The sequence below is a fragment of the Dermochelys coriacea genome, chromosome 8, assembly GCF_009764565.3.
Source record: "Dermochelys coriacea isolate rDerCor1 chromosome 8, rDerCor1.pri.v4, whole genome shotgun sequence".
Lineage (NCBI taxonomy): Eukaryota > Metazoa > Chordata > Testudines > Dermochelyidae > Dermochelys > Dermochelys coriacea.
The window spans coordinates 23,592,494-23,614,091 of NC_050075.1; the positions used below are offsets into that span (position 1 = coordinate 23,592,494).

At 43.5% G+C, this 21,598-nt stretch overlaps 1 protein-coding gene across 2 annotated transcripts; it reads right to left on the reverse strand.

Moving 5' to 3' along the window:
* Positions 1 to 6,125: 6,125 nt before the first annotated feature.
* On the reverse strand, positions 6,126 to 19,732 carry C1QTNF2 (C1q and TNF related 2). Of its 2 annotated transcripts, XM_043490565.1 has the most exons (4): positions 19,343 to 19,732; positions 11,863 to 11,933; positions 9,154 to 9,405; positions 6,132 to 7,161 (listed from the first exon to the last, which is right to left on the reverse strand). In XM_043490565.1, exons 3-4 carry the CDS (start codon positions 9,395 to 9,397, stop codon positions 6,548 to 6,550), a joined length of 858 nt encoding a protein of 285 aa, XP_043346500.1. In that variant the 5' UTR covers positions 9,398 to 9,405; positions 11,863 to 11,933; positions 19,343 to 19,732; the 3' UTR covers positions 6,132 to 6,547. The 2 variants fall into 2 exon arrangements, with proteins under 2 accessions (XP_038269680.1, XP_043346500.1); XM_038413752.2 differs by lacking the exon at positions 11,863 to 11,933 and having other exon boundaries at positions 6,126 to 7,161; positions 19,343 to 19,731.
* Between the last annotated feature and the right edge of the window lie 1,866 nt (positions 19,733 to 21,598).

Sequence of the window (21,598 nt, forward strand, 5' to 3'; positions counted from 1 at the left end):
ATATTGAGTCTTAAAGGGGGAAGAGTAAAACCTGTAAGCATATCACTTTGTTTTGAGTGAATTCAGTATAGTCCTTCAATCTAGATTAAAAGTGCCCTCCTCTGCTAGGTCTCAATGCGGGTGATGTGACAGCTTTTACTAAGCAACCTATATGCTAGACTACAAAAGCTTTCAGCCCCTACAAAAAAAGTTTTCTAATTTTTGTTTTACTGCATGACTGAGCATTTAGTTAAATACTGTAACAAATGGAGGGTGCATTTTCTTAGATTGTTTCATAATACACATGCCATACGTGCCAGACATCTTATAAGCCTTATACTTTTTCAGCCTGAGTTAAAAGAAAAGCTAACACTAGAGAAATAGGAAATCCAGCTGATTATCCTTTAATGTGGAAGGGGTGAATCTCTGTGCATGAACAGAGCACCTCCTTGAGTATAGATGTAAGATTTCAAAGAGAAATGTCTTTTCTGAGACAGGTTTCAGAGTGGTAGCCATCTTAGTCTATATCAACAAAAACAATGAAGAGTCTTTGTGGTACTTCAGAGACAAACAAATTTATTTGGGCATAAGCTTTCGTGGGCTAGAACCCATTTCATCAGATGCATGGAGTGGAAAATATAGAAGCAGGTATAAATACATTAAAAGATGTGAATTGCCTTACCAAGTGTGAGGTTAGTCTAACGAGACAAGTCAATTGACAGCAGGATACCAAGGGAGGAAAAATAACTTTTGTTGTGGTAATGAGTGGCCCATTTCAGATAGTTGACAAGGTGTGAGTAACAGTAGGGGGACATTAATATTGGGGAAATTAGGTTTAGGTTTTACAATGACCCAACCACTCCCAGTCTTTATTCAGGCCTAATCTGATGGTGTCCAGTTTGCAAATTAATTCCAGTTCTGCAGTTTCACGTTGGAGTCTGTTTTTGAAGGGTTTTTTTTTTTTGTTGAAGAATTGCCACTTTTAGGTCTGTTATTGAGTGACCAGGGAGACAGAAGTGTTCTCCTACTGGTTTTTGAATGTTATGATTCCTGATGTCAGACTTGTGTCCATTTATTCTTTTGCGTAGAGACTGTCCAGTTTGGCCAAAGTACATGGCAGAGGGGCATTGCTGGCACATGATGGCCTATATCACATTGGTGGATGTGCAGGTGAATGAGCCCCTGATGATGTGGCTGATGTGGTTAGGTCCTATGATGGTGTCCCTTGAATAGATATGTGGACAGAGTTGGCACCAGGGTTTGTTGCAGGGTTTGGTTCCTGGGTTAGTGTTTTTATTGTGTGGTGTGTGGTTGCTGATTATTTGCTTCAGGTTGGGGTGGGGCTGTCTTTGTAAGCGAGGACTGGCCTCTCCCTCAAGGTCTGTGAGAATGATGGATCATCCTTCAAGATAGGTTGTAGATCCTTGATGATGTGCTGGAGAGGTTTTAGTTGGGGGCTGAAGGTGATGGCTAGTGGCGTTCTGTTACTTTCTTTGTTGGGCCTGTCCTGTAGTAGGTGACTTCTGGGTACTCGTCTGGGTCTGTCAGACCAGGAAGCATTGCATACAGTATTAGCAGCCAGGGCCAGGGAAACTATGGAGCTTCTAGTGGATAATAGTGAACCAGATGAGACTTTCATCAGGAGAGAACAGATCCTTATGGAGGCAAAAGTTGATCAGAGTAACAGGATGGAGGTAAGGGTTACAACTCCTTCTCCAACTCCTTTCCCCCAGTGAAAACATAAAAGCAGGACCCTCATCCACCTCAGAACTCAATTCAGAAGACTGGAGGGAGGGACATCTCTAACAGTTGCAGCACTGCCAACTCTTGTGTGGTGGTTTTTTTTGTTTTTGTTTTTTGTGTGTGTCTCATGATATTTGGTGTTTTTTCTTAAAGGCCCAGTGGCCAAAATCAAGAGATAGTATTGCAAATCTCAGGCTTCATTTATTATTTGGCCTGGCTCATGCCTTTTGAAATAATGGGGGTTGGCATTGCTGCAGATACCTTTGCCATTATGCCAGCTGCCTCTCCAGCCCAGTGACAGGTGGAAAGTGAGGGGAGGAAGAACACCCCTGCTCAGCAGCCACTCTTTATTAAATGCTACTGCCTATTGGTTTTTCTGTGTGTCTGTCTGAATCCCCCATGGCAAACTTTGTAAATGAGGTGTGTTTTTTTTTTTTTTTTTTTTTTTTTTTTTTTCCAAGAGGTAAGATAGTATGATCATGTTTAAGCCATTGTAGGTAAAATTCTCCCTGTTAAGAGGAAACCACACAAGACCAATACATCACTGAAGTGCATGCGTCTGTCTGTCTCGGGAACATTTCACAGAAATACTTAAGTGGTTCAAAGGCTTTTGGTGGACCCTCAGCCAAGGGGTGAATTTCCTCCTGTGTGAATAGATAATTTCTCCCACTTTGCCCTCTTCAGTTCGCTAGTTTCTGGGTTTTCCACTTCCCTTCTATAACTCTCCAAGTTTCGTACTTGCCTTAAGTTCATTGAGCTGTGGCTTATGTCATTCAAACAAGCCCTGGAAATAACTTCTCTGTGGTATATAGCAGCGGTTCTCAAACACTTTTTTTTTTTTTTTTTTTTTTTTTTTTTTTTGCAGACCACTTAAAAATTTCTGAGGGTCTCGGCGGACCACTTAATGATCTTTCTAAATGTTGTTTGTACCGTTAGCTAATTATTGTAAAGTGCTTTGGATAAAAGCATATATAAAAAAATTAATAAAAGCACACAACTCATATTTTAATATCAGTAGTCTCACCTTTCCAAAGTGATGGATGTGCCCTCTCCCCCCCACCATGGCAGCCCTCAAGCTGGGGCTGGGAAGGTGGGAGGTCTCTTCCTCTGCAGCCACAGCCCTGGAGTTGGGGAAAGTCGCTGTGACGGGTTCAGTCAGAGAGATCCCCTTGGGACTGTCACCTAATGTGCTGAAATGACCTCTGAGCCCATTTTCCCTGCCAGCTTGGGACTCCAGAACCCTGCCTCGTTGAGCCAGACATGCTAATCTGCGTGGCTCCACTAATTAGGTGGGTGGCCCTTCATTCTCTCGTGTGCAGCCACCCAGGCATGCAACTTTAGAGGGAACTACCCACAGACCACCTGAATGGAGCTCGTGGACCACTGGTGGTCCACGGATCACAGTTTAAGAACTTTGGTATCTAGGAAGGCATGCAGACCTGAACTGGTGGGTATGGAATTGTTATTGAAACATGATTCTGTGCTATTTGAAAGAAAGAACTCCTGCTCCCATTCCTTGAAGGAGAACATGGGAACTCAAATTTGTTCTTAAAGTTGAAAGCAAAACCTAGAGTACTGTACTATGCCAGTGATCTGTCTTTCATTATAGATCAAGGATCGGCAACCTTTTGCACGTGGCCCGCCAGGGTAAGCCTCCTGGTGGGCTGGGCTGGCTTGTTTACCTGCCGCGTCCTCAAGTTTGGCTGATTGCAGCTCCCACTGGCCGTGGTTCACCGTGCCAGGCCAATGGGGGCTGTGGAAAGCGGTGGCCAGCACATCCCTTGGCCCGCGCCATGTCCCGCAGCCCCCGTTGGCCTGGAGCAGTGAACCGCAGCCAGTGGGAGCTGAGATCGGCCGAACCTGTGGACGCAGCAGGTAAACAAAGCGGCCTGGCCCACCAGGGGGTTTACCCTGGTGGGCTGCGTGCGAAAGATTGCCGATCCCTGTTATAGATCAGTTGCACTTGGCGAGCCTGATCTAAATATTTGCATTCATTTTTCTAATTTTATTAGAGAAATAATGAATTACCTTACAGGTAATCTCCCATCTCTTCCACACCAAGAGATGTAGAGATAGGTATGTATGAGATGTCCCAGGCAGAGTCGCTGTTGTATTTGAGATGAGAGCTGGGGACTGGGAGTTAATTCTTAGATTGTGTATGATCTTGATCTAATCACTTTCTCTCTCCATGTCTTAGTTTACCCCAAATTAGACATAATACCTCCTACCTCACAGCAGTGTTGAGGCTTAAATAATTAGTGCCTGTAAAGCACTGCAAGATGGCAGATGAATGGTGCTTGAGAAGCGAAAATTATTTGGGCATCCACTGAAAATATGAGTACACTAGCCCTTTAAGTGATGAGTCTCGGGGGCAAATATGAAGCTGTGTTCTCCTGCCTCACAAGAATTCCTACATAGAGAATAGAAAACTGAGTTTTCACTTGCAGAGTTTCCTGCTCTCTCTCCTGCCGAGGGAACCCTCCCTCTGCCTCCTACTGTAGAATGGGCAAGAGGTTCAACCACCCCAACTCATAGATCTCCCAAGATACCCATGCCTGTATGTGCCCTGAAATAGAAGTGCTGCCATTGGCACAGTCCCCTCAATGAGTATACAGCACCAAGTGTGGAAGGCAGTCTACAGGAATAGGTGCTGCTTCAGGCAAACTGCTTTTCCTATGGGAATTCCACTGGGGTGGAGGAGAAAATGCTAAATCCTCCTCTGCTCCATTTTTTGTTTTTTTTGCAAAGCTCCAGCCAGGTGGAAGAATGCCTGTGAGACCAAGAAAAAGGGGGCGTGTGCTGTAGAGTCGGTATTCCCCCTTCCTTCCAGGTCTCCTCTTGTTGTTGTTCTCCACTCGGGGGGATCCTATTGCCTATGGTCAGTGAGTCTGGTTCAGTGATTCAAGCTGCACACCAGTCCACAGATACTTTCTAACTGGAAAACTTTATTATAAAACCAAGATCATTCCAGCAGTGTTTGAATTCAGCTTTATGTTTTTAAAAAGCAATTTAATGGTCTTGCAAGATACAGCACAGTTACTGTAGTTAATAGTCATGCAAATATTCTGACTTGTAAAAGTAACAAACATGTTTCCAGCCTTGTGGGATTTCCTTTCAATGCATGTGAATTAAAAGAACTGGAACTTCATGTGAATTTTCATCTAAAGTGATAGAATAAAGGAGACTAAAGAAATGACTGGGGAGACATGAGTACATATCTGAGAAAATAATTTGGCCAACCTTTAATGGGAAAAAGGTGAAGGGTTTCTCTTATTTGGCTGTCAAGATAGATATCTGTGTTAGGAGTGTTTTACAAAGGGGAGTTTGTAATAGACATTTCTGGGGCTCAGTCAGATTGCCGCAGCTTTATAGCAGGATTGCTTTGGACTCTATTACAGTCCCTCTAACATTGGAGAACCATACCTCTGTTAGCAGCAGCTGATATGCTTACAGATAAAGGAAGAATGCTAAAAAAAAAATCTGTTTATAACTCTTGACCTTTTTATCACCAATACAAAGCTGAATGTGGCTGATTCCAGAGCATCAGTAATGTTTTACCTTGGTACGCTGAAAACAATATCTTGTAGCCGTGGGTCACCATACTTAGGAATTGGATATGTGTGTATGCATTAAAGCCCTAGAAAAGAGCCTTAGCAGCAGCACACAGATCCTTCACAGCAAAAGCTAGGGAGAGAAGTTCACACAACAGTTCATGGGAATAAAAGTTTGTCCTCATCTTGAGGCATGAGCCCAAATGCCAGATTTGGATCAGAATCTCAATGGGCCATTTGGCCCATGCAGTCCTGAGATGTGACACTTGGGTCCAGATCCAGATACCAACTTTTCCAAAACTTGTGTGGAATCAGATCCAGGATTCCAGTTCAGGTCTCTCTCAAAATCTGATTTTTGTGAATATTGGATGCATTCTGAAAGCTATTGAGTGCCATTAATACTCATTGAATGGGAGTGGAGAGCAGCCAGCATTTTATAGGAAGCTGTACCATTGACTACGAAGGGGCTAAGATGAGGTCTTTGTACCAATTCTATTTTGGCCAGACTGCTTTGCCCATTAATAATGCACTTACAAAGCTGCTGTTAGAATCTTAACAGAGAACTGCCTGACTCTTTAGTGGTTACTGAACTTTGACTTTGCATTAATGAAGATCCTTTCTGCAGGGGGATAGATATTGTCTATAATAGTAACAGTGTTTCCAATACGAGGCTGCAGAAAATAGATGTTTTGACTCATTTTTTGTAATTTAAAAAAAATAAAAATATAGATTCTGCATTGGTTTTAAAGTTATAGTAATCTGACCACAGCGTATATGCTTGGTAGAGGAAAATATAACAGACAACTCCAAGGACTGTAAAAAACAAAAAAAAACAAACAAAAAAACCCCCAATCATTAAGGGTACTTTAAAGTGGTCTGACTGATCCTAACTCTATTTGTATTACTATAGCACCTCAGAGCCCATTATGCTACGGGCTGTACAAACCCAATAAAAGGACAATCCTGGTGGGAAACACCTGATATCAACCAAGTGATAATTGCTCCCCACCTCCAAGTAAACTATATACTGAGTATCTTCCCTTTATCTCTTAGTAAAGGTTCTAGGAAAGCACAGCAACTAAAGAGCTTGTGCTAAAACTTAAATGACATTAAAATACAATGCTTTAATGTTATGGGAGACTTCCAACTAGCCAATTCAACGTTACAGCTCTAAGAATGTAGAGTCTTATGATTATCTCACACATATGCACTTAAAGCTGTACTTTGCTTGTATAAGCTCCCAAACTCGCTTCCTATTTTTTGACAGTCTCCTCTTATATTTCATTGAGATAATCCTGGTCCGCATATATAAGAAAGCCAGTAAATAAACTGTCTGTCCAGTAGGGATCATAAAAGAGCCCGTTTTGTTCCGAGTAGAAGATCTGCAACCACACCTCATCGTCCTGCTTCAGGGCAATAATGGTTGATCCAGAGGCCACATCATGGTTACCAGTATTGGCATCAAAAGTCTTTATTCGGTATTGCCCGTTATGGACCAACCCAATGGCCAAGTGTTTATTGGCCAAAGTGATGTCATAAGTGAAGTAGTAAATACCAGGAATGCTGCATATAAATTTCCCACTGGAAGCATTGTAGTGCTCTCCTTCATTCATAAGGATCTTGTCAAATTTGATAGGCAGCCTCTCTCTCGGGTAGCTTTTGGTGACTGCGACGGAAAAGGCAGATTTGGCCTTTTTGGTGTCACAGCTGCATGGTCCTGGCATCCCAGTATCACCCTTTTTCCCTTTGGGTCCTTTCTTTCCTTGCACTCCGTTTTTCCCATGATTCCCCTTAATGCCCTTTGGACCTCGTGGACCTGCTTTGCCTATGGCGCCTGCTTTCCCCTTTGGTCCTGGTTTGCCTGGGTTTCCGGTTCTGCCTTGGGGACCTAGAAGACAAATTGCCTTCAGTGAGGTTTTTAGTGAAAAATGTGATCAGGTGTGAGGGTGGGGTTATCATTACAACATGAAATTATCACATGGGAAGAAACCAGCCAGGATCCCCATCTACAGGCGATTTTAATGAAACAATACCTGGGGCTGGATGGGTACTGAGATGTCAATCGTGTTGTCTTTTCTAACACAAACATTCATAATGTACATTATAACAAAAGAACCCCTGTCTTGCTTGCATTTTGCAACACATGTAAATGAGTGCTGCTGGAAGGGTGCAGAGTGAGCCTGACAATGTTAGAAAGTGACTTCCTCCATTTATCCATGGACAACACAGTTAGAAATAGTGCAAGCTTCCCCCCACACCATCCTCTCTTGGTGCCTCGATCCTCAATTGCAGGGACCACCTGTAGGAGTAGGAAGAGAGTTCACTTCACGTGTCCATCTGCCCTTGGCATCTCTGCTGAAACTGCCAGCTAATCCTGACTGTGATGAAAGTTTCTGTGCCATAGATATTTGTTCAAAGAAACAGGATGTAAACCTCCAAACACCTGTCAGGGATGGTCTAGGTATACTTGGTCCTGCCTCAGTGCAGGACTAGATGACCTCTCAGGGTTACTTTCTAACTCTCAAGGTAGTTAAGCTCTGGAATAGGCTTCTAAGGGAGGCTGCAGAATCCCCATCATTAGAGGTTTTTAAAAACAGGTTGGACAAACCATTATCAGGGATGGTCCTGCCACAGCGTAGGGGGGCTGGACTTGATGACTTTTTGAGGTCCCGTCCAGCCTTGCATTTCTATGATTCTATAAGAAGGGTCCCGCTGCACAGATAATGTGAGAGAGCAGAGCCTAATTTAAGACAGGATTCACGATGTGGGTGTAAGAAGCAAAAGGAAGTCAGGAAGGTGACAGTGAGAGAGAAGAATCTGGCCTTCATTACCATAATATCTGAGTACCTTGCAATCAAATGTATTGATCCTCACAGCACACCTGTGAGGCAGGGCACTCCTATTATCCCCATTTTACAGATGGGGAACTGAGGCAGAACAAGGCTAGGTGATTTGCCCAAGGTCACAGAGGAAGTCTGGCAGAGCAGGGAAATGAATATAGTCCTAGTCCCACGCGAGCTCTTTAAACACTGGCCCATCCTTCCTCTCCAACCACTAAACATGCTGTCTCATGAAGAGAAGACTTTACAAAAATGAAATGCTCTTGCAGCCACTTGGCTATGTTAGAGTAATAACAAGCTATGAGATAACATAGCAAAATCTCACTTTGAGAAGGGTCAGCAATAAGAGATGTCACCGAGAACTTTCTAGGTAGGCATGAAAGAAAAGAATCATGGATCTAAATTACTGAGAATTAATTAGTGTGAAATAAAATTCCACCTGTTTAATATGACCTGTTTGGAACAGGGTGCCTCACTTAATTCAGTCACAGTTTTATCTGTACCTCCATTTGATTTTCTCGGAACCTGCGGAATCAGATCATCTGTATGTAACATAGAATTGCTTCCACCTTCATTGTGATCAGGTTTGATTGCTTTAGGCAGGTATCCCTGAATTACCCTGTCTCTGAGTACAGAAAGATAGTACCGAATTCGTGTCAGTCCTGGGTCCCATTTCTGGGGGCTGCTAGATGTGAGACTGAGCTGGGAGCAGGGCTGGAACTACTAGACAAGACAGTTGCATGACAGGTGAGAAACTTCAGATGAAACCCAGAACTGGGACAATGGCGCACGTATGGGTTTGGGAGCATACGTGCTGGAACTAGGGCTGCTGGGGGTGCGACAGCACCCCATCGCTTGAAGTGGTTTCCATCATATAGAAGGTTTACAGTTTGGTTCAATGGCTCTCAGCACCCCCACTATATGCTCAGCACCTATGTTTGGGAGCAGCTGCTTGGATCTCCCTGTGTTTTCTGAACCTCTATTCTTCACCAGGATAATCTGAAGTGTTAACAAATCTCTAAGAGGCAGTTCCCTCTTACCTTCCTCTCCATGCTCTCCTTTCTCCCCGTCCTCACCATCTTTTCCATCCTTTCCTGGAAACCCCATTCGCCCAATTGTTCCTGGAGACCCTGGTGCTCCAGGGGGGCCAGGAGGGCCCTGTGGCCCTGGCATGTTGCATATGAGCTGGTGGGAACCTTTCTGAAATTCTCCTTTAACAAAGCCACTGAGAAGCTGATTAGCTACACAGGGCACGGTCCAGATGAGCAGAACCACAGAAATCATGGTGAAACCTGTCATAATGAAACAAAGGGATTTACTGACATGTACCATGGCAGGCCAGTATACACACAAAAGTATCCCTACTCTACCTTGGGATGGGGGGAGGAGGAGAGGGCGTGTTTCAGGTTCCCCTTCAAAAATTGGGGCTAGTTGTATTGTTTTGGTGGCTGGAGGAGTCAAGTGAACCACCCCATTTGAATCTGGGATCCTCTGTATTGAACAGTCACGTTTTCATCCTTACCTACACATCCACTTTCCTCTTCCCCTTGCAGAGAATATCCCTGGCTTAACCCCTATCTCTTGTTCTCTTATGACCTCTGCATTGAAATGGACTGGGCAGCTGAACCTTATATACTCTAAGATCATCCCCAAATTGGGGTTTGCCAGTCTGGTTACCAGAAACAAAGAGGGGAGAAGCAAAGGGATGGGAAAGCAGGTTTGAGGATAACAAAAAGGGCCTTTGTTTCCTCAGACCCCTCTTTCCCCAACCCGTATCATTATATCTCCTTCTTTCTTTGCTATTTCTTCTTTTTACTCTTGATCCCTGAAAGCTGTGAAATGCAGAGTAGAAGTAATGGTGGTGAGGTGCAGGGAGTGATTTGCTGCATATTAACAGAGCTAGAATCCTTACTGCTGGACTCCCATGTTTCTCATTACTCAGGGATCTAAAGCGGTAGCTCCTGAATACTCCAAGTGATTCCTGAACTGTTAGCAGCACTTGTCAAGTGTGGTTGAGAACTCTACCTACTTTCACGAGAGAGCTGTTTTTCAGATCCATTTATTTCCCAGTTTGCCAAAATCTCAGCTAAGATTTTTTTTTTTTAAACTTGCTTTTGCCCAAGGGCTACAAATCCAACATCCACCTCTCTTCACTCTTAGACTTGCTGAGCAAAGATGTCTGTCTGCCCTTCTGATTCTTTATCATGTCTCCATCAATTCCAGTCCACAGTAAGCAGCACACTCTACAGCCTAATAACACACATCAGAGTCTCTCTAACTCTGAATATAGGCTGCAGCTGTTATCTCCTCACAGCCGTCAGAGCTGGCAGGAGATCACTGACATTCTTCAGTACTTTCTTCTCTGCCTCTTCGCTTCCCCCTCCAGGATCCCCCATCTTGCTTTGCCTCCTTTATACTGTATTCTCATCCCCTGATGTTTTCCTAACCTCACACCAAGTCAACTCATTTTCCCTCCCTCTGGTTTTTGTGCCTCCGTGTTGCTTGATTAAGAATTCTAGCTCAAGCCTCACTGGAAATGTGTACAATTAACTAAATCCAAATCTTGTTGTGTTTGTTTCCTGTTGTAGTTCCTCCCTCTCCCTGACTGTTACATTGAGGCAAATTCTGCTCTTAGTTACACCTCTGTAATCCCATTCACTTCCATGGTGTTTCATGGAAGTTAGCCCATTAGCATGTAAAATAAACTGATTTATATATAATCACAGAAGAGACTACTTACTGATATACTTAATCTGGTTTCAGAGTATTCCAGATTCTGATACCCTTTACACCTATTCAGTGATAACTCTCATGGAGTGAGGAGCAACATACTGTGAGTGAGGGTGACAGAAGAGGGACCTAATGATATAATTTAGAGACACTTATGACAATATGTGAATTAGGGGTCTGATCCTGTGAGGTGCAGAATGAGGGCATTGAGCATCATGTAGGACTGACTCCTTCATTGTGCTTCTATCTCCCTCAGTAACATTATTTACGTTAAAAAAGGTGGAAGCTGAATTAATATATATGTGCGGGTGGGATTTGCGGAAGCATGTAAACCTCCACAAAATTTCCAGCATAGTTGTATGTTTAAATCTCTATAGAGGAGAGGAGTTTGACAATCCCTTATTCAGAAACTTTAGAAAATGTCATTTCACTGCATACTTATTGTCTCCTTCTATGCTAAGAGTAGGTTGAATGTCCCAGATGGAGAACTGGGGACAAACTACCTACATTCAGCATGGTGTTTACAAGAGTGCCATCTGTAGTGACTGGGAGCTACATCACAGGCCTTCAGAATCCATGGTACCTCATTTTAGATGCCAATTTACCTCTGCCCCATACAAATCTCTAGTTATCTCATCTTTATCATTGCAGATTATTGACAGCAGAGAAGCCAAGTCACAAAAGGTGGTGTCTAACTCCTATTGAAATCAGGAGGTGCCTAAAAATTGAAGGCAGTTAGGTGCCTAAATATCTTTTTAATTTCATTGGGTAGGATTCACAAAGACATCACTTTAATATTCCTGAACTATGGTATTTCTTGTATCTGCCAAGTTAAAAGGTTTAGTATGTTTAATTAATGGACAAAGAGAGAGGTACACATAAGAACATGGCCCCTTCCCTTATCAAAGAGCTTCCTTCCTTAGCTGTGACAGATACCCCTCTTTCTAAATATGTATAAAATAAGATTTATCAATCATCCCACTTGGATTTTTCTTATCAGATGTTTATGTTCTACTAACTTAATATAAGATGAGTTTTTGTTCAATCTAACTAGCTTCCAGACAGTTCTCTATCACGCTTCTCTGCATATCTGTAGTAGGCAAAGCAAGTGTAGTTAAATGAACACAGATACAAGGTAGAGCATTAATTGTGACAGTATGAACTCTGTTATCAGGCATTTCTAGTCCATAAGAACACAGCAGTCTCTGGGGCCTATATCCGAAGCCTATTGAAGTAAAGAGAGAGATTCTCATTGACTTAAATGTCAGGTTTCAGAGTAGCAGCCGTGTTGATCTGTATTCGCAAAAAGAAAAGGAGTACTTGTGGCACCTTAGAGACTAACAAATTTATTTGAGCATAAGCTTTCATGAGCTACAGCTCACTTCATCGATGGGGGCTTTGGATCAGGTTACAAATGTTCTAATTAGCCCATATATTAGAAACTGAGATTATTATTAAAAGTATTGTGCAAAACACACATCTAACATCCTTCCCTGCACACACTCTCTGAAGGGAATGGAATATGTAGTACTATGTCCTCCAAGAGCCACGTAACTTCTTATTTCAAATCCATTGGAAAAATATGCTACAAATTAACATTGTATCGAGTGCTGCACACTTTTTCAATATACATAATTAAGAACATGCAGAGGAGCAAGAGACATAAAACAGATCTCGAGAAAGGGTTCAGTTCCTGAGCTATTTTGATCATCTCATTCCTGTGTTCTCTCTTGCTTTATACATATTTAAGTTAATTTACAGCTGGTGAAAGGTGTCAGATAGCGTTGGAGATCGAAACCACAGAACAGGTATCACCGTGGGCAGATGAATAAAGACCTTTGCTCAGTGTCCAGCAACAACAATAATAATAAAAAAGGCAAATAGAATAGTAGGATACCTAAGGAATGCAGTGAAGAATTATAATACTACTAGTATACCCTGAAATTTTGTGTTCAGTTCTGTTCACCCATCACAAATAGGGCTTAATAGAATTAGAGGGCATTCTGAGCAGAGCTGGGCAGTTAAATGGTTTTCCTATCTTGCAAAAGTCTGAGATTTAAAAAATGTTACCAACCTATTTTGGGACAAACCCAAAACCTGAGAGAGAGAAACCCTCCCAAACAGCTGAGTCGTTAGGGAACTCACCCGGCCTGTGGGAGAGCCAAATTCAAGTCTCTGCTCTGCCTGATGCAGAACCTGAGGGCATGGCTACATTTGCAGATGTAGAGCGCTTTGAGTTAAACCAGCCCTCAGATAGTGCAGTAGGGAAAGCATTGCAGTCCACACTCACAGGAACAAGCGCACTGGTGTAGCCACATTTGCGGCACTTGCAGCGGCATTGGGAGCTGTGCATTATGGACAACTATCCCACAGATCACCTCTTCCACTTCTCGCGCTGTGGCTTGTGGGAAGGGGCCAGGGGTTGCGGGGCATTCTGGGTCCTGTCCCAATGCCCCATGATGCATCTGTTTGCATCCCAGCAATCCCTGTGCTTCCGTCCACACTTGGTGCCATCTTTCAACAGTTTTTTGTACTGCGCGCTCTGTCTTCCCTTTCGTTCTGCAGGAATGGAGCCCAAACTGCTGAGGAGTATGCTGACAACTCTCGCCAGCACGTCACGTTTGGCAGTCAAGTTACTCCTTAAGATCCAAACTGACGGTGAGGACTCCAACTATGATATCAACTCAAGTAACGCATACAACACGAGATTGCTTGTGGCATTCACGGACATGCTCACCACCGTGGAACACCGCTTTTGGGCTTGGGAAATGAGCACCGAGTGGTGGGATCACATTGTCATGTAAGTCTGGGATGACTAGCAGTGGCCGCAGAAATTTCAGATGAGGAAAGCTACTTTCATGGGACTGTGTGATGAGCTCGCCCCCACATTTCAGCGCAAGGACATGAGATTGAGAGCTGTTCTGGGGGTGGAGAAGTGGGTGGCTATTGCAATCTGGAAGCTGGCAACTCCAGACAGCTACCGATTGGTTGCTAACCAGTTTGGAGTGGGAAAATCGACTGTTGGAATTGTTGATGCAAGTTTGCAGGGCCATTAATCGCATCCTGCTCAGAAGAGCCGTGACTCTGGGTAACATGCATGACATTGTGGCTGGCTTTGCACAAATGGGTTTTCCTAACTGTGAGGGGTGATAGATGGCACACACATTCCAATTCTGGTACCAGCCCACCTAGCCTCCGAGTATGTTAATCGGAAGGGGTATTTCTCTATGGTTCTCCAGGCACTTGTGGATCACTGTGGGCATTTCATTGACATTAACGCAGGCTGGCCTGGAAAGGTGCATGACGCACACATCTTTCAGAACACTGGCCTTTTCAGGAAGCTGCAAGCTGGGACTTTTTTCCCAGATCAGAAGATCACCGTAGGGGAAGTCAAAATGCCCATTGTGATCCTTGGAGACTCCGCTTACCTTTAATGCCGTGGCTCATGAAACCCTACACAGGGAGCCTTGACAGCAGCAAGGAGCCGTTCAACAATGGACTGAGCTGGTGCAGAATGACTGTGAAGTGTTTTTTTGGCCATTTAAAAGGCTGCTGGCACTCTCTGTATGGGAAGCTCGACCTGGCCGATGACAGCATTCCCGCGGTTATATCCGTGTGCTGTACCCTCCATAACATTTGTGAAGGAAAGGGTGAAAGATTCACTCAAGCATGGAACTTGGAGGTTCAACACCTGGAGGCTGCATTTGAACAGCCAGAGAGCAGGGCTATTAGAGGGGCCCAGCGCGGGGCTGCAAAGATTAGGGATGCCTTGAGGGAGCAATTTGAGGCTGAAAGCCACCAGTAATGTTTGGTGCCCTGCACAGGAATGGTTCCAATGTTAGTAGGAATCTGTGTTTGCTACGCTGACTTGCAGTGCCTGTTGCTTTCACGGGCTAAGGTATCTTTTACTCTATGCAATAATAAAGAATGTTTTCAAATCCAAAAAAAACATTTATTGAAAATAAAATTCATTTATTGCAAAGAAACAACTGCTTGGGAAACAGAAAGGGCAAGGGGGTGGGGTGGGGAACGGTACGATCAAAGATTTGCATATGTCCTATTATTATATTCAGCCTTCCTGGCTAGAGGGCTGTGGAATGAGTGCTGCACTTCAGGATTGCTATACTGCATGGTGATGGGGGTTGAGTGCAGTGGCTAAGGGTCGTAGTTTTCAGGGCTGGGTGGTGAAGCTACAGGTGTTGGAGGCAGCAGGTGGTGATAAGAACCCGGATGTTGGGGATAGTGGGTTGGAGGTGACATGGGGGCACAAGGGAAAGAGTTTTGGGACTAGGGCTGCAGGGGGAGTCGGGCACAGTAGTGCTATGCCTGCATGGCTACAAGCACTTGGATTGAGTTCGCTTGGCGCTCCAGGATGCTTATCGGCCACTCTGTGCTTTGCTGCCAGAGCTCTGTGCTTTTGTGCTGGTGCTCCTCATTCTGCTGGCAGATCCTCCTTTCACTCTCCCTCCGTTCCTGCAATTTTAGATTCTTGATAAGGGACTGCTGCATGACTTCATGGAGCATGTCATCTTTGCTTTTACGTGGCCTCTTCCTAATTCATTGAAGTTGATAACACGGACGGCTGAGATCTCAAGGTTGCATCTGTAAAGGCAAAATGTAACACTTAACAGAGGCAGCATTGTTCACACCAGACAGAGACAGGACTCCCCTGTACATAAGGGCAAGCACAGTCTACACAATAGCATAATTTGCCCATCCCAAAGCAAGCGCACACAACCCATGGGAGCCCCAAAATGGTGAGTAAGCACAGGGTCAAGCATGAACTATTGTTTCACGGCTGTACGGTCCTCTGGGTTTCTGTGCCTTGCAGAGAGCCAACAGCAGCAGGGGGCCCTTCTACTGAACACTGTCCCCACATTTTCCATAGAAGTTCATCCTGGAAGATATCTCACTGCTGAGGGTGACCTGGGAAGCAAGGGAGGGTCTTCTACTCCAATGCGGCTTCTGCCCTGGCCCATATTCAGCTTGCCTGTGTACAGCAATAGTCCCCCCCACCCCTCACAGCACGGGGTGCTGATATGTTAGCCTGTCTGGGACAAGGAACACAGTGGCTCTCCCAAGAAACCTGCGCAAGCGCATTGCCCAAGTTCTGGATGAGACCTTTGAAGAGATCACTGAGGCTGATTTACTGCGATGTGAGAGAGCATATCAACGCCCTATTCCGCATCTAGGCATGCATGCAGCCCTAACCCTCCTCACCCCAAGAGCCCACACCGAATGACTTCCTTTCCAAAATAAAAGCCGCTTACCGGGAACCTCCTCTGGTGTTTGTCCTTCCCCAAGCACCGGCCGCTGCGACTGGCTACCTTCCTCCTGACTTGAGAGCAGTTCCTGGCTGCATGCATCTAGGGATGCCAGTGTATCTCTCTCCTCCTCAGCACTCTCGGTCTTGCTTTCCTCCTCCTCCTCCTGCCTTGTTGAACTGGGCTCTGAAGTGTCCAGGGTGGTACTCGGAGGGGAGGTGGGGTGGGCCCCAAGTATTGTGTCCAGCTCTTTGTAGAAACAGCAGGTCGGGGGGCAGCCCCACAGTGGCTGTTTGCCTTGCAGGCTTTGCAGTAGGCATTCCACAGCTCCTTCACTTTAACCCTGCACTGCAGAAGGTCCCAGTCATGGCCCCTTTCCATCATGTCCCTTGGTATCTGCCTGAAGGTATTGCAATTCCTATGGCTGCAGCACAGTTTGGACTGGACAGCTTCCTCCCCCAAAACACTGCTGAGGTCCTGCACCTCGCCATTGCTCCATACTGGGGATCACCTGGCGCGTGGAGGCATGGTCACCTGGAAAGATGCGCTGAGAGCACTCCATGCCTGGCTGAGCAAACAGGAAGGGGATTTTCAAAATTCCCAGAGAATTTAAAGGGCAGGTCTGATGGTTGGTCACCTGAGGGCAGGGCAGTAGAGTTCAAAGTGATGACCAGAGTGGCTAAAACAGGCATTGTGGGACACTTCTGGAGGCCGATCAGTGTGCACTAACAGACCAGGGCATCCATACTGGTGCTGCGGTGCTCCAGCGGGGGTGCACAAAACGTTATTCCACTCGCCAAGGTGGAGGACCAGGAGCACTCTAGCCACGGAATCAGAGTGCTCTATGTGCCTTGCCAGTGTGGACGTGTCATGAGGTAGGGTGCCCGAGGCTGCTTTAATGTGCTCTAACTCACAAGCGTAGCCAAGCCCTGAGTCTTTCACATCTCAGATGCCCTAACCACTATGCTTTTGCTCAGATGGGGCAGGTATCTTGCTGAATAGACCCGAGAACTTTCTGTGAAAAGTTTCAGTTTTGTTGAAAAATTTCCACCCAGCTCTAATTCCGAGACCGGCAACAGAAATAGAGGCATGAATAAAATTCCTTATGAAGAAAGACTGAAAAGGGAGGGCTGTTTGGTTTATAGAAGAGATGAATAAAAGAGAACAATATGGAGTTGTACAAAATAACAAAATGGCATAGAGAAAGTAAATTGAACACTTTGGTTTACTTTGTCATAATCTTAGAATAAGGGCACAGTGGATGATAGGCAGCCCATTTAAAACTGATAAATGCTTAATTATCCTATGGAACTCATTGCAACAAGATATTCTTTATAGTAGTAATTAGGAAAGAAAAACAGAACTTTTGGAAGGGATATAATACCTCATGCTTCAGGACACAAGCCAATCACTATCTTGTTAAGTTTAAGAAGAAAACCTAGATGCCCATTGAGGGATTCCAATTCTCTCTCTCTCTCAGCTTCAAAAAGCATATTGGAACCAGATCAGCATATGTCCCTGGCCTCTCCAAACTACAGGCAATGGTCCCAGTAGCAAAGGTCAGAAAGAAAAAGTTAGGCATATTGCAAGATTTCAGTGGAGATATTACAGTTTGAATAACATTCAATGAGAATTTTTTTATATTCAGGGTGTTGTTGAATGTTTGATCAAAAATATATCCCTTGTGCAAAAATACCTGGCACTTTCATAGTGTTTGACAAACATCAACTAATTATTGTAAGCTCTTCAGGGCAGGGACTGTCTTTTGTTCTGTGTTTACCCAGCACCTAGCACAAATGGGTCCTGGTCTGTGACTGTGGCTCCCAGCTGTTCCCATAATACCGGTAGTTAATAATAATAATCCTCCCATTACCCCTTCAGTTTAGTAATGTCATATTAATACACTGATTTTTCTGGAGGAAAATGAGAAGTGACTTGCCTAAGACTATGGAATATCAGAACTCAGGTATTCCTGCTTTTTGTTGTGGGGCACACTGTTAGGGAATCCGATATGACAAATATAAATTAAAATAAAAAATAGGACGTGAAAAGAGAATCCAGGCAAGGAAAAGTTTTGGCCAGGACGCCACGGATGAATGGTTGGAAGAACATCCTTTTTGTTATCATGTTCCATATATTCCATGTTCCATAGTTCCATATATTCTTTATTGCATTTCAGCTGCCTTGGAAATGTAAAGTCAGAGTAAAAATCCTAGAGCGGCTTATCCAAGTAGGAAAGTGGTTGTGTGGTGACAGATGACCTGACTCAATTGTATATTTCCTTCAAGGAAGCTAAAAAGTACAAGTTGGAGGTGTGGGGTGTTTGAAGGGGATGAGTGAGAGGGAACCTTCACCACACAGTAATTGACAAATAAGGCTAAAAATATATGGTGTTCTATATTGCCTGAATAGGGACTGTAAGCTTTGACCATGCAGTCTATTAACTGATGTTGCCTGAATTATATTTCCTCCCTGCTGCCTTATGATATTACAGTGTTTTCTAACACCAATTTGCAAATTAAAAAGATTAGCTAAATCCTTGCATTCCAATGTTTCCCATAAATATTTAGACATCTCCTCACCCCAGATTCTTGCAATATAATTCGAAAGGTCCTAATGTTCTTAAAATGACAGATTTCCCTTCTATTATAATTCTCATTACTGGTATTATAATAAAGTATCACCCTAATGATAGCAGCAAAGCACTTGTCCACACAAAACTAAAACAATTATTTGATTTAAACAAGGTGTGCTATTAATAACTACAGGTGGCATGTTTTAAATGGATGCATTTAATCACTTGTGTAGCTCAGTGAAAGTCAATAGATTTACATCAGGTCTAAATTTGGCCCATTGTCTGTTGTTAGGCAAAATGCTGATAACATTACGCTTCAAAAAAAGGAGAACAATATCTCTTACGCTTTGGGTTGCATTACTGTCCCTGCCATTAAGCAACCAGCTGATGCCTGTGCCAATCCCTCAGTAGCGTTGTGTAGAAAACCTTATTATACAAGTCACCAGTTAAAGAACAGAGAAAAACTTCCCTGGGCTGGCTGAGCCCAGAAAACTCTATAAGCATTTTCACACTGTAATATTTCTTTTAATTTAAGACTGTTGCCATTAAGGATTCCTTTGCGTAACTTGGAAACCTGAGTGCTCAGTAATTTAGACCTTATTTAGCCAGTGTTTCAAAGTTAAGGTTAAAAAAAAAAAAAAAAAGGGAAATTCTACTTACCAGGACTAATCTCGTCAGGATTAATCTCTTTCTTTCTTGACCCTGCACTGGAAAATCTACTGAACCTTAAGCAGACGTTTCATTGCAAATCATTGTCACACAGTTTAGCCTGAATCCCAGTTATTTCTGCAGACAACTTCCTTTCTGAGGGTAGCTTGAAAATTCAAGTCCTCAAACGGCGTTTTAAAATGTTTATTCCTTTCAATGCTATTCCCAGCTTCCTGCAGCAGCTTCAGGTTTTGGCTCAACTTTGCTAAAGGCATATTTTTATTATTGTGTAATGGGTTTGAGCCTCTTCCTTGTGTCACGTGATATGGAAAGAGAATTTTTACACACATATGGCTGAAAAGCTCTTGATGCTTGGGATTGCCCCCACCCGCCTTTCCTCTCTCTGTTTCTCCTTTACAGACTAGTCTAAAAGGTTCAGACCTTGACTGATTAATGGGTAAATGGTTGAGAGTTGGCCTGATGCAGTCTGTCTGTCTGTGCAAGGAGTGTTTGTAGGGAGATAGATTAGCTTAGCTTGACCCAGGGAAAAAAAGCCACACTTGATTCTTAGCACATTGGCAGGAGAGGAAGATCTTATCCTGGGGACTGAAACTCTGTTATCAATTCTAAAATGATTTAGGCAAATTGATGGCAGAAGATTAGTCCCAAGCCTAAAAGTGAAATAAGTTATTACATTGCCATCATTAATCACTGACATCATCGTTAACCAGACAGTGCAACTCAATAGCTCTACAAACCTTACTTTAGGTGTGGAGTCTCATGTTCTCTTACTCACCTCTGCTGCATACACACACATGCTATAAGAACAATGACACTAATTCTCTAATGACAGGTTTCAGAGGAGCAGCCCTGTTAGTCTGAACAGCAAAAAGAACAGGAGTCTTTGTGGCACCTTAGAGACTAACACATTTGTTTGAGCATAAGCTTTCGTGGGCTACAGCTCACTTCATCAGATGCATAGAATGGAACATATAGTAAGAAGATATTTATACATACAGAGAACATGAAAAGGTGGAAGTACCCATACCAACTGTAAGAGGTTAATTAATTAAGAGGAGCTATTATCAGCAGGGGGAAAAAAAACTTTTGAAGTGATGATCAAGATGGGTACTTCCACCTTTTCATGTTCTCTGTATGTATAAATATCTTTTTACTATATGTTCCATTCTATGTATCTGATGAAGTGGGCTGTAGCCCACGAAAGCTTATGCTCAAATAAATTTGTTAGTCTCTAAGGTGCCACAAAGACTCCTGTTCTTTTTTTACTAATTCTCTAGTTATTACTGTATGATGTATTAATATTTTGAAGTTGATAGTGATTATAGGATTGGAATTTTCTTGGCAATTTCTCTCTCTCTCTCTCTCTGAAAATTAGAAAGCAAAAATAAAATTTTAAAAGTATTCACAAGGAAAAGAAAACAGAAACTATATGGTGGATAAGGAAGAAAATACTAACAGCAGCGTAGCTTCCTTAATTTATAGATCTCAAAATGCATTACAGAGGTAAGTATTTTCATCATCCATTTGTTTCACTAAAGCGAGGTGAAGTGACTTACTTATGGTCACACAACAAGTCAATAACAGGCAAGAATAAATAGTTGGACCACAAGTATCTGCCAATGGCCAGTGTCTGGAATGACTAGGGCTGATCTACACATAAAACTTAAGTCAACCTAGCTATGTTGCTCAGGGGTGTGAAAATTTTTGCACCTTGAACACTGTAATTAGGTTAGGTCAACCTAGCCCATGGTGTAGTCACAGCTAGACTGACAGAAGTATTTTTCTGTTGAACTAGTGACTGCCTCTCAGAGAGATGGACTAACTCCAACGATGTTTGAGGAGCTTTTTTGCTGGAATCAGGGTGAGTAAGATGTCCGTCCCCAATGAATACAGTAATCTCATGCATCTGATGGCGGGAGCTGACACTCAACCTTTAAACAGACATCCAGATATGAATTATTTTCAGGCTTGTTCATCTTTAGCATGGAGACAGAAGGGCAGCTTTAAGGGAAAGCATAAGCAGACCTTTTGCTCATCCATGCATCCTAGGTACTTATATGGCACACATTACCAGAGTAACTAAGCACCTCACAATATTTGATGTATAGATTGACACAACACTCCTGTGAGGTAATGCAGTGCTAGAGACCCTATTTTACAGATGGGGAACTGAGGCACAGAGAGACTAAGTGACTTCCCCAAGGAAGTGTGTTACAGAGTAGGGACTTGAATCCAGGTCTCCTAAAG

Excerpts from the sequence above, each read along its gene's own strand:
- C1QTNF2 (XM_038413752.2), bottom strand. The coding sequence starts at position 9,397 with ATGATTTCTGTGGTTCTGCTCATCTGGACCGTGCCCTGTGTAGCTAAT. Across the intron at positions 7,162-9,153 it reads AGGAGAGCATGGAGAGGAAG|GTCCCCAAGGCAGAACCGGA; the intron begins GTAAGAGGGAAC and ends TTTGTCTTCTAG.